The sequence below is a fragment of the Cynocephalus volans genome, chromosome 5 (genome assembly GCF_027409185.1).
Source record: "Cynocephalus volans isolate mCynVol1 chromosome 5, mCynVol1.pri, whole genome shotgun sequence".
NCBI classification, from domain to species: domain Eukaryota; kingdom Metazoa; phylum Chordata; class Mammalia; order Dermoptera; family Cynocephalidae; genus Cynocephalus; species Cynocephalus volans.
This window is the reverse complement of record NC_084464.1, coordinates 157,960,722-157,973,773: the sequence shown is the minus strand read 5'-3', so window position 1 is coordinate 157,973,773 and position 13,052 is coordinate 157,960,722. Positions and strand designations below refer to the sequence as shown.

Below are 13,052 nucleotides of genomic sequence, written 5' to 3'. Positions count from 1 at the left end.
CAAAAATCTGGTCATCTCCTAAACTAAGAAAGGGAAAAAAAGAGGGGGCAGGGGGCAGGAAGAAGAGCATGAGGAAGGCAGGGTTCCCACAATGGACATTTGCAACAGAATGTCAAGAGCATAATGTAACCACTGTTGTCAACAATTTTCTGCTGCTGACACTAGAAGAGAAAAAAATCTGATTTGGCATGATGACTCTGTCCCCTGCTCTGAAGGCTGGGGAACACATGAGCTTGATAGGGCATGGCCAAAGCTTATATAGGAAGTACTTCACTTCCTATTCTAACAAACCCACAAAGCTGTGGATAAAGATACAGGGCCTGCAATTAAAAAAGAAGAAGCAGCAGCATGGAAGTGCCAGACACAAATCTTTGGTGTTTGGTGATAGTTATGCAGGCTCTAGAAGCAGGAAGCCAATCGGATAGAGAGATTGGCTGGAAGCTGTAAGTCGAACACAGCATCCAGGTCAGCGTCAGCGCCTAAGGTACCAGGACAATGTCTCTAAAATCTGCATCATGAGTGGATATAACAGAGGTAACGTGGAATAAAAAGAGAGGTGAGCTTCCCTCTGAAAGGTGCCTTGGCCACTGTGGGAAGAGCCCCACAGACCTGGGGCTGATCTCACCTCACTGCTGACCAACAGGCTGTGAGAGACACACTTAATCTCTCTGAGCCCCAACTTCCTTGTCTACGAAACTGAGCCAACCAGCAAGGTCACTGTGAGAAAAAAACCAGACCAGGAATGTAGAGCTTTGGAAAGAGACGATGACCTAAGCTTTCATCTGAGTCAATAGAAGGATCTGGATTGTTTAAAAATGGAGTTCAAAAAAGGTTGGTTGGTTTGGAGCCTCCCAAAGGAGTGTCACATAACATTGGCAAGGAACTGGAAAGGAGAGGGACAAGCTCTTCTCTGGGGCCATCTCCATGGAGCAGATGGAGCTGAGCATAGAGACAGAAGACCAGGGGGCGGAGGCGCGGCACGCACACGATCCGCTGCTTCCTGGGACTTCTCGGGATAGGACAGCAACTCCGGGCCTGCCCGACCCTGCACCATCTAGTCACTAGCCGCTCCCACCAGAGCAGAGACCTGATAAATCTGAAACTTCTGGCAGAGGAACAGCGTGGGGAGACAGGACACATTCTTCCTAAAACGGGTTCACAGCAATGCAATGCATGGAATTTTTAGTAAATTGTCATTTGCCCCTCAACAACATAAAGCTACCGAAATAGGAATGGCCTGTCCTCCCTCTGCAACCCTTGCTGTGTTTTTTGCTCAGATCAGGACGCGGGCCAGGATTTCAACCCTAAACCCTACTGTGAGAACATTTTTTAAAATCAGAGAAATTATCTGGATGTTCTCATACTCTGTACCTCACGTATGTAAAGAAACACTGTAACACAGGTTAAATCCCCTTCTTCATTATGAATGTCTGAATTTAACTGCCTTTAGAGTTAACCCAGCCCACAGCAAAGAACTCATATCTTAATGTTCAGCCCCCTACTCTGCCCTGTCATCGAAGTCCTGGAAAACTTCCCCCAGATCTAGCGCCCTTCCATTACGGCCCTAACTACAAGGGAAGGTTGGCCTTTGTGACTTCTGGGCAGTCAACTCAGCTAGGTAGCTCTCGATGCTAAGGGGGCCACTGTTGGGTGCTAGTTCTTTACAAAGGCCAATTAGGTGGACTCAGGAGAAAATGCTTCGAAGATGCTGGGGTCAAATTTCAGGTTGGCACATATGGATCAGCAAAACCTCACACCCCTTTGGGGAAAAGGAATCACACAGCACACTCCGATAGAGCCACAGCAGTTCTCACCTTTATGCATTCATATAAAAAGAACAGCACTGTCTCACGTCATCCAAGAATAAGGGGAACATCTTGGAGCAACTGTATGACTGGCACTCACACTGCACAACTTATGCACATCACTGCTCGACCTTCACCTGTCTCTCCAGGTAGGTGCTGCCCCCTGCCCCTTTTCACAGACACAGAAACCACAGCCTAGTGAGACAGCCGAGTGAGGTCGCAACCGTGCCTCTGGTCACAAAGTCAGACAGTGGCCAAGCCATTGTTTGAAAGAGGACTGTCCCACTCCAGAGCACGTGCTATCCGTGCTACATTGCTGCAGTAAAAAGCGTCACCAATTTCAGGGCAACTTGAAGATAAAAAGCCGTGTGCCAAATTGCTACCCCTAACTGATGATCTTGCTTCCTAGTCCACTGAGGAAATGGAAGCAATCAGAACTTCCACATTTCCAACAATCTACCAAAATCCTCCAGGGCTCCCAGCTCCCTCACAGTAAAAGCCGGAGTCACAACAGCAGCTCTGAGACCTGGCCTGGCTACTTCTCGCTGCCCCTCCCTCCTTTCTCATGCTGGCTCAGGCTGCTCCAGCCAGGCTGGCCCCTCTGCCTTGCTGCAGATATGTCAGGCATGGCCCCACCAGGGCGGCCCTCAGCCCAAGCATGCTTCACTCCGTCACCCCCTCCTGCTCCCTGCTTACATGTCCTCTTACAGAAAGGCCTGGGGATGTGGACTCTATGAGAGACTGCCCGACTCATGGGCCCCACCTGCTCCAATTCTAGCCCTCCCCGCCAGGTGTCAAGCAAAGTCAAGGCCTGTCCTGCCTTCTCTGAAGGGTCAACTCTGAAGACAGAAAAGAGAGGTATACTGGCTTCTCCCTGTGTGTGTGGAAAGTGACGCCTCTACAACTGGCAGCAGGTGAAGGGAGGGGCCTCAGAGGAACAATGAGGATGAGTCACAGGCTGCACCCTTGTCACTTCTAGGAAACCCACTTCTTTAGCACTTCTATTCTGGTGGCCTGGTGTTCTATTTGCAGGCTGGGGCGAGAAACAGGGAGTTTTGGGGGGGTTCTTAAGTACAAAATAGCTGTTTTAAAATCTAGAACTTGATTTTGGAGTACAGATATTCAGATGGCAACAGATTAATTTTACATGCAATCAAAATCCAATGGTCCACCTACTCCTGAGTGAGCTCTCCACGTGCACTCCAGCACATTTTATTACAGCACACACACAGGCATGAAGAATACCCACAGCACTAAAGTGCCAAGGCTCTGATGAAAAAGGCACCTCTTGAACTTTCCTCCAAGGCTCACGGACAACCGAATTGCAAAGGCCACTTTTCGCTGCTCACACATTCCTTAATCTTTCCTTCGGTCCCTCCATATCCTAAAACAAAACTAAGATGAATACTTCCACAATTTCTCTTATTTCCTACAACTCTCCTCTATGACCCATAATACTTGTAGGAATCTGCTCCCTCTTCCTGAGGAACTTGCCCTCTACATGTTTATTGAACAATGACCGTGCCCAGGGATCTAAAAGCACCCAAAAGGAAAAAGACAAATCCCCCCAAAGTTCTCTAGCTGACTTGAAGGGCAAGTTTCACGCCTGCAGGAACTAGAGGGACTGGATTCCCCTCACTGCGGAGGATTCACACAGACCTGCCCCTCTGCACTGGCTAACACAGACAAAAATAGCACATGACACATTGCTTTGGGCACCTCAAAAACCTAGCTAGCAGCAGCTGGTTATTTTTTTTAAGTTGTATAGCAAGGTGGAGTTTACGAAGTACCCTCATGTCCACTTCAGCGCCTGCATTCTCATTCCCATTCCCACCTACGGCAGACACCCTGGGATCCACCCTTCACGAAAGCCTGGAAAGGTGTCGGTAAGGACAAGAGCCCCCGGACTGCTGACACCCACGCAGAAGTCGGCTGGACTTCCTGCTGCCTGCCAGAGGTAGACAAGGAGGCTCTCTCTTCTCCCCCTGGACAGTGCAACTGCTGTGGCCCTTCTGCTCCCAGCTGAGAGCGAAGGCACTGCAGGAAGAAGGGTGGAGCAGGAAAGGACACAGGACCCACCCCAACATATGGCACCTGGCAGCCACCCAAAACCCACACCTCCTATCATCAAGTTTCTCATTGTTCAAGGGAATTTGAGTTGGAAAGAAATCCTGAAGGCTGCATAACTCAGAATCACAGAATTCTGAATGCAAAATGAACCCAGAGAATCACACAGTTCAGCAGTTTTAAAACTTTGTTAAACAGTGGAAACCTTTCCTTCCCAAAAGGTATGTCAAATGGAGCGCCAGTGCATGAAACAAGTGAAGGAGAAATGCCCTCTGGCTGAGACAGAAACCCCAAGACACTAGTGGAGAATACCTGAATGCCCAGTAACAAGCTAAAAAAAAAAAAAAACACTTATCTAATGCAGCAACTCTATAGATAAAGTACTAACTTCCACACCACACCACTGATGAACACTGACATGTGCCAGACGTTTAAGTGCATTATAATTTGCACACCTAGCGATCCTAAAAACAGTATCGTGATTCAACACATAAGGAAATTAAGACCCCAGAAGTCTTAACTTGCCCGAGGCCTGTAAAGGGAGACCAAATTCAAAACCAGGACAGTGACTTCCAAAACTGACTCCCACCTCTCTTGAGGAGGAAAATGAAATCCAGAGAAAAGCAGTTATTTGACACAGCCAACTCAATAATCCAGATCTCCTGTCTCAGGCTACAAGCAGGACACACCAGACTCTGCCAAGAGCAATCAACAGGGGTTTGAGCAGCTGTCTCCTGGCAGGAACAGCATTTGGGGATGATACTTGAGAGGATGGGAAAGGACCTAAGATGAAGACCAGCCACACAGGCACGCCCTGCCCATCCCCTGTTCTCCCCAAAAACAATTTGAAGCCAAGTTCCAACAACGGCTTCCAGCCTACCACGCACAGCTGTACAGGAGGCAACAAATGTCCACAAGGAGACCTACTGCACAGAGCACAATTGGAAACCACCAGTCACAGAGTTCCAACACCATGAAAAAGACACGGCAAAGTCAAACCAAAGAAATTGGGCCTGAGGAAAAAGAATTAACAGGGCAATCAGGGCAGGACATTAAAATATATCTTCAAAGGGATGATGGAAGCTATAGCATCTGCGCAGACAGAACAGGCAGCTGCGACCATCCTTCAACTAGAGACCTTGCTAGAACAACTGAGAAGGTGAAGAGCATTATGAACAATGGCAAAATCGGTGCGTGGAGACGGGCAAAGGACAGCCTTCCACAACGCCTGCTCAACGTGGTAATCAGACACAAAGTATAAAAGCAACAGACAAATCACGCGGGACAAAGAATAAGTTAGGATGAAGAAAAGCTAAATAGCACAGTTAATAACTTTGACCCAAACACAGAACAGTTTTTCCAAACACACAAAACTTTCTCAAGTTGACTAGGTGCTAAGCCACAAGGGAAATGTCGATAAATTCCACCATATGTACTGGCCACAATGGAAAAAATAAATAACCGCCCAAAATCCATTTACCTGAAAGAAAGATTCTAACAACTTAATAGGTCCAGGAAATTGAAGTAGACATGAGAGGTCTTCAAAAAGTCCATGGAAGAATTCATATTCTCTTTTAATTTAATTTTTCCACAAACTTTTTTGAAGTACCCTCACAGAATTTGGGGGTCCAAGAAAGAAATATATAGAATTGAGCGATTAAAAAAAAAAAGAAAACATGTACCAAAATCTGTAAGAGTGCTATGTGCTCAGGAAAACAAAACATATAGCTTAATTATGTAAAACGATTTAAACTAAAAGATGAAAGCTTTTAAATCAAATGAGAAACAGAAAAATGAAGTTACTAATAAAAACCAAAACCTAATAAAATCGAAAATAAATGGTGATAGAGATGGTAAACAAAACAAAATACTAGTTCTTTTGAAAAGACTAAAAAAAGTAAACAAATCTTTAGTAAATGTATTTAGGGGAAAAAGCACACAAATAAACATCAGGAATTTTTAAAATTTACCTGTAGATACCAAGAATATTTTCAAAAATATAAAAAGTTAGCATGCTATATATTTCTATATGAATACATTAAAATGATAATTTTCTAGGAAAACAGAGATTCCCAAAATTGGCTCAAGAAAAATTATAAAATCTGAACAAAGGAGAATAAAACTGAAATCATAATTGAAACTCCTTGCCCACTATACTCTACCTCTTCAAAGGCACCAGGCCCAAATGGTTGTACTGGTGAGTTCTATCAAAATTTAAGGAACAGAAAAGGTCCATCTTATATGAAAACTGTTCCACCATGTACAAAAATACTAAAAGTTAGCCAGCTCTTTCCACAAAGCAAACATATTTTTGTAACAAAATCAGTCAAGAACGGCACAGCAAATAAAACTACAGCCCAATCTCACTTAAAAACACAGCTGTGAGCATGCTACATAAAATATTCATAAGTAGAATTAGATATATTCATGGACAAAATCAACTTTCACCCTTTCCTCACATCGTACGCAAAAACTGAACTTAAAAAACTGATCATAGGGTTAAATATAAAAGTTAAAACTATAAAACTTCTGGAAGAAAACAGAAGAAAATCTTTGTGACCTTGGGGTAGACCAGTGGTTCTCAATTGGGGGTGATTCTGCTCCACCCCCCCCAAGGGTCATTTGAAATGTCTGGAGACATTTTTATTTGTTGCAACTGTGGGGGGTGGGGGGTGAAGATGGAGCAATACTCTTGCCATCTAATGGGTAGAGGCCAGGAACACTGCTTAACACCCTAGAATGCATAGGATACTCCCCACAACAAAGAATTACCCAGCCCAAATGTCAACAGTGCTATGGATGAGAAATTCTGGGGCAAAGATTTCTTAGGCTACAAAGAACATAAAACATAAAAAGAAATTGGTAAGTTGGAATCTACCAAATTTTAGTAATATCTGTTTTTTAAAGGATATCACTAAGAAAATGAAAAGGCAAGACTAAGGCTGGGGAAACAAAAGAGATGGCCAGTTAGCTCAGCTGGTTAGAGTGTGGCCTTGTAACACCAAGGTTAAAGGTTTGGATTCCCATACTGACCAGCCACCAATAAAAAAATAAAATAATAAAATAAATTTTAAAAAAACAACTGGGAAAAAAGTATTCATGGGCGGGGGGGGAGCAAAAGATTATTTTTAAAAGACAATATGAAAGATATCCGAATGGTCAGTAAGCACATGATAATGTTCAACATAATTAGGTATCCCAACAAACACAAGAAAAGATGTTCTTTTCTTGTTCAACATCATAAGTCAGCAGGGCTATGAAAATTAAAACCATACTGAGATACCATTACAAATCCACTAAAATGGCTAAAATTGAGACTAGCAAAACCAAGTGTTGACAAGGATGTGGAACAACTGGGACTCTCCTGCATTGCTGGTGGGAATACAAAACGGTACGACCACTTCAGATTATAGTTTGGCAGGTCACATAAAGTCAAACAGCCATTTCCACATCCTCACACACCATCCATAACCAGCTGGCGCATTACCAAGAGATCTCCATGGCTGGGACAATCAAAAGAAGAAAACAAACAGCTCTGCAAAGTGAAGAGCTACTTTCTGCCAATAGACCCATTTCTGGAACCCTACTGAATTCTCTCTGCCCAGCACAATACAGTTATATGTCAAGATTAAAATAGAGAGGAGAAGAGCTAAATTATTTTCTCAATTCCATCTTTTAAAATCCCCATATGTGGGCTGGCCAGTTAGCTCAGTTGGTTAGAGAGCAGTCTTGTAACACCAAGGTCAAGGGTTCGGTTCCCCGTACTGGCCAGCTGCCAAAAAAATAATAAATGAATAAATGAAAACTCCTCTATGAAGTGCTGATAAAAGATATGAGGTCCAGTCAGGCATTCATTTCCTGGGAATCTGTCAGTATGCTGTTCTAAGAATTAATGCATAAAGCCTAATGTAACCATAATTAACAATCTTGGGCTTCCACACACACTTACTGTTGAGAGAAATGCATATACATAAATGGATGTGATCCAGGTTTAACATGTGGCCCAAATTAGGCATATAAGCATTGTTCCTTTGGAAAAACTGCAGGGGAAAAAATCTCCTTAGAGACAGCAACTAAACCAACCTCAACTCCCATCTGGCTTCATTATTCTCTTCTCAATATAATAAAAACTTTCCAGCATTTATATCCAAACAATTTGGGGAAAACTTGTTCTACATAAATTTTAAAGAACTTCACTACCTAAATGAAGCCAGCCCAAAGCATTATTTTATAATTAGTACAAACTGTTAAGACTTCACCCGTTAAAGACGTTGTTAACACCTAACTAAATAAAGGGTGGAAACTTGTATATTACATATATAATATAACATCTTACAAAGCCTAAGGAACACAGTGATAACACTAACAAGCAAAGGTACTGACTAGCCAAGAGCATTTTGGTCACTTTTGGTGCTTTTGCATGGCCTGGCCTCCGACCCCTCCCCCCTCACGCCCCCTCTCTTCTTGCTCTCGATGGTCCTGCCCTACTGAACTTTGGACACTCCTTCCTGTCCCAGGACCTCCACACAGACAAGTCCCACTGCCTATCACACTGGCCTTGGGAAGCAAGTTCTTTCTGAGAGCACACCACCTCCCAAGAAATATTTGATTAAGAATCACTAACTTCTTCCACAACACAGGGCTCACCTGGCACACTGGTCCCCCTGACACTTAAAAAGCATATTATTGAGTCTCCCCAAAGAACAAGCACTTGTTTAAAGTGTAGCTTGCAGCCAGATACACTTTGGGAAACTTGCTTCTGTTGGGAGTGGTCAATGCACAACTCACAGAGAGCAGGACTCTCCATGGGCATGAATATAGTTAAAGCTCCTGATCAAATAGTTCCTGCACTCTGTTTCCTTTATCTCTCCCAATAACTAACTGCACCAGGAGCTGCATCCCTATCTCAGGAGTGCTCAGAGCCCAGCTCACCCCGAAGCTTTGCCCCAACAAGGTGCCCAGCAGCTACTCCTGAAGCAGGCCCAGGCTTCCCTCTTCTTGGTGCTAAGGGACTGCAGATAAAAAATATCTTCTTTAGGTTCTAGAGAGCTGGGCTTGGAAGGAGAAGTTGTTTCCCTGAATATTCAACTCCAACTTTTAAAGACAATGAGAATTTATTGCCAGGGCTCTAGCTGTAGAGTGTCTGGGCACTCCAAAACCTTTGTAAGGATAATGGGTTTCTGAAGACTGCCCTAGGCACCAAACCACAATGAACAAGACCATTTTCAATGAAAAAATGTGTTCCACGTTTCAAACAACCAATTTACAAACATTTGGAATGTGATCCTTCTGTACCTCAGCGACTGCCTACCTGTGACCCAGCTGCAAAGAAAGACAGCAACACTTGTGGGAATCCACTTTTCACACTCATAGTGGAGACCTGGGTGGGTTATTTACATTTCAGCAAATGGATGCCCAGCAACAGAGCAAAAAGGTAGCTTAGCACATCATGCTTTGGTGATACTTGGTAGAACTTTTCATACTGGATTTAAAAAAAAAAAAAAAGATCAGCTCACATTGCCATTCCTCAAATTAAATTAAGGAACTTTCTGCCAGTTTTATCTCATAAAAGTACACACATCATTGACCCCCTCACCCCCCCCCCAAAAGAGTCTTTAACAGTATTTAAGGAGAGGTATGGATTTAAAACAGGGACAGGAAGAACTTCATTTTGCAGGTGTGGGTTTAAAGTAGAGATTGCAAATGGCTCTCAAGAAGTCTCCACGTGCAACTATAAGACAGTAATAGGTAGGGGACAGAGGTGTGTGAAAAGCCACCTCAAGTTACTGAGAGGTTTGCTGTCCTAAGAAAACCTGGCAGAAAAATTAAATACACCAACTTGAAAGATTTTTAAGATCACAGGTCATATTAACAATGCATATCAACCTCAGAACCCTCTCTAGCATTTGCTAAGTTATGCCCACATGTGATAGAGGCCAGAAGTATGTAAAGATACAAAGGCCATTCCTACTAGACCAAGAGGCTGTGTTCCACCTGGAAATGAGGTTAGTGAACGTTAAGTTCAAGATTCTGTGATGACTAACCTAATGCAAATGTAAGGGCCCCCTGAATCAGCTACAGAGTATCAGTCTGCCCCTGAAGCCAAGCTTAACATTAACTATTAAAAAATAAATTCCAATTTGTTAACAAGACCAAGACTTCAGCACTACTAACCCAGTTACGTTAATTTCTTGCGGATGTTTTTGGTCACATAAGTTATTATTACAAAATGTCCTCCTCTAAACGTCAGTGTCGGCCTGACCTTGTTTAATGCGCTGCCCTTTCCTCTGTACCATGCTAGTTACTAGAGTATAACTACTTATCTTAGGGTAGCTAACCAGTCTATACACTACTGTGCAGTAAACTCTCCCTCCTGACGCCCACCCGCTTCCAAAAAAAAGGAAAGAAAAGAACACGAGCTTTTCCAAAAGGTTTCTCTCGTGAGGTCAGCCTCACTCAGAATAATTTCTGCAAGTGCTGAACTCAAGAGTGCTAATAAAACTACCTCTGATACAAGGGAAAAATAAGAACCCCATAAACCCTACCACAAACTCCAAGTTCAGCCCAAAATAGGCTTGGCTTGACTTAATTCTGAAAAGTAACTTGCTAGTGTCAAGAGGAAACCGTTGACTGTTCAGGACTTTTCAGCAAGCCTCTTTTTCACCAAAGTTTAAAAGTTAAATAAAAGCTAGGTCTTCCACCATCCTACACAGTCCAGAGAAGGTTGGTCAGAAAATTCCTGGTACTGGAAGTTTTCCAGGGCCGAGACTTCTAGCCGTTGCAGGACACTAACAGCCCTCGATGGGACTGGCTACTACACAATCATGGTTCCCAGAGCAAAAAAACTCCACTAGAATAATCCACCCTGGAGACAATGACATCATGTGAGCAAAGAGACAGGAAGTTAGGCTCGCAGAAGTGAAGGGTAAAGTCTTGAAAGTCAATACAGGATGACCACCCCCAACCCGCTAATCAAAAGAGAGGTCCCCTACTGCTGTAAGGCTACTTTAAAAAGAAAATGAAAACCCACATGAAAGAAATCAATCAGCAAATGAAACCAAAACACCCAGCTCCAGGGCCATTCCCGTGAGCTCCGACTCTGGGGTGAGTCTCTCCACACTGAGGGGCCTCCCCAAAGCCCCGCTAGTGCGAGTCTGATGCAGACGTGCAGTTTGAACAAAGCAAAGCTGGAGACCTGCCTCCTCCAACTTTCCCAGACGCCCCGCTGGGCGGGCAGCACTGCGCGCGAGGCTGCCCGCAGTGTGTCACCCAGACGGGTCGGCGGTCGGCCGCTCGCACACAAAGCCGCCCCCGACTTAGTGACAGCCACAAGTGGCCAGGCACAGGGCTCCGCGGGCCAGCGCCAGGACGGCGCGTCCTCCCGCGCCCCCCGTTCGCGCGCACAGGACCCTCGGTCTCTCCCTCTCGGCCACCACGGCAGAGACAACTTTCCCTCGGGGACGGAGCGGACCCTAGCGTGGACTAGGGGCGACTCGGGGACCCCACTCCCCCCACCCCGAGCGCTCCCTGCCCCCCACCCCGGCCCCAGCCGAGCGCCCGGGGGAGGGAGGGCGGGGGACACCGCGAGCAAAGCCTGCGCCCTGGGGACCACCCACCTGCACAGCTCGGGGAACTCGACGGCCTGGGCCTGCGTGGCCCCCGGGGCCGCGACGAGCAGCAGCAGCAGCTGCAGCAGGAGCAGGCAGCGCGGCGAGCGGCCGGCGGGCGCGGGCCCCAGGTGGGCGCTCCGGCCGGCGGCGGTCCCCATCGCGCCGGGCCGGGGCAGCACGGCGGGCGCGGGGCTAGCGGTGCACGGCTGCTGGGAGCCGCGCCCGGGACAGGGTCGCTCCGCCAGGGCGGAGGCGGAGGTGGAGCCGGAGCGGGAGCCGGAGCAGCAGCCCGAGCAGGAGCCCGAGGAGAGCGCGGCTCGGCTGGGCTCGGCTGCGGCCCCGGAACCGCGTCACGTGACCGCCGCCCGGCACCGCCCCCTCCCCCTTCCCCCCCCCCCGCTCACGTGACTCTCTTGTTCAGGTGATTCCCCGCCCTCCCCAGCTCCGCCCAGGCCCAGGTCACGTGAGCACGGCACACGCGGGCCAGGAAGCAACGCCGGCGGGGCGACCTGGCGCCAGGTGTCTGCCGAGGCCTGCGACCCCCCCCCCCCCCCGCCGGCCGGCTGCGCCCGGTGGGGGTGCCGAGCCGGCGCCTCAGTTTCCCCTCCCACCGCACCCGGCTGGACCGTGGCGTGGGCGCTTCCCAACTTAGAGCAACCGTCCCTAACCTGGACCAACAGGGAGGAGAAAGTAAGGGGGGTTGGATCGAAGTGCCTGGGCCATAAATGTTGCCTTGGGTCCGTGAGGAGAGGGGACACTTTTCCTGCCCCACGGTGTCAAATCCGGAGACCTGCACAGGGGTTCCAACTTGCCCATCAGAGCCTCTCACAACCTTCTGTGGGGATGTTATTTCCCAAGCGTGGACTTCCTACAGGAAGGAAAGTGGCACAAATGCAGCAACGTGCAACATAAAGTAAACAGTGTGACTATCAAGCGAGTGCCATTCAACAGAGCTTTACTAACTCTTCTGTCCAGGTACCTTGTTGAGCCCATACTCTGTGGATGGCTGTGAGCCAGGCACACTGAAAGTAAAAGGATAAATCTGAAGAGGCTCGAACTCAAAAAATTTACTTTTTCGTAGAGCAAACGAGAAAAATACAGAATAATCATAATAACAGCTAAGTTTTTAGTGCTTATTTCATACCAAACACTATACTAAGCACTTAAGCATGAAACTTCAAAAACCCATGAGATGGAAACTTTGTCACAGATGAGAGACTGAGGCACAGAGATGTTAAGTACCTTACCCAAAGACACTCTGAGATGTGGCAAAGCTGGGATTCAAAGACAAATAATCATGACCCAGTTAGAGCTAACACTGAGCAGATAATCATGTGCCAAGCAGTGTTCTGGCACTTTGATTTAGCTGGTTTAATCCTAACACAATCCTATGAGAGCGATACCTTTATTGCACCCATTTTACAGATAAGAAAACTGAGGCATGGAGAAATTAAGTAAATGGCTGTCATGCAGCTAATGAAAAAGCCAGGGTTTGATCCCAAGCCAGACAGTCCCAGAGCCTGCGACTTACCCACTGTGCTGTATTGCCCAAGAGTGATATAGCTCAAGA

General features: G+C 46.5%; 1 protein-coding gene across 1 annotated transcript in view; it reads right to left on the bottom strand.

Annotated features, from left to right (window-relative positions):
- Positions 1-11,836, bottom strand: part of IGF2R (insulin like growth factor 2 receptor) — a 103,525-nt gene extending 91,689 nt beyond the window's left edge. The window contains exon 1 of the mRNA XM_063096166.1: positions 11,489-11,836. Within this exon, the coding sequence (XP_062952236.1) occupies positions 11,489-11,640 (152 nt within the window). The 5' untranslated portion in view covers positions 11,641-11,836. The remainder of the gene's footprint in view (positions 1-11,488) is intronic.
- Between the last annotated feature and the right edge of the window lie 1,216 nt (positions 11,837-13,052).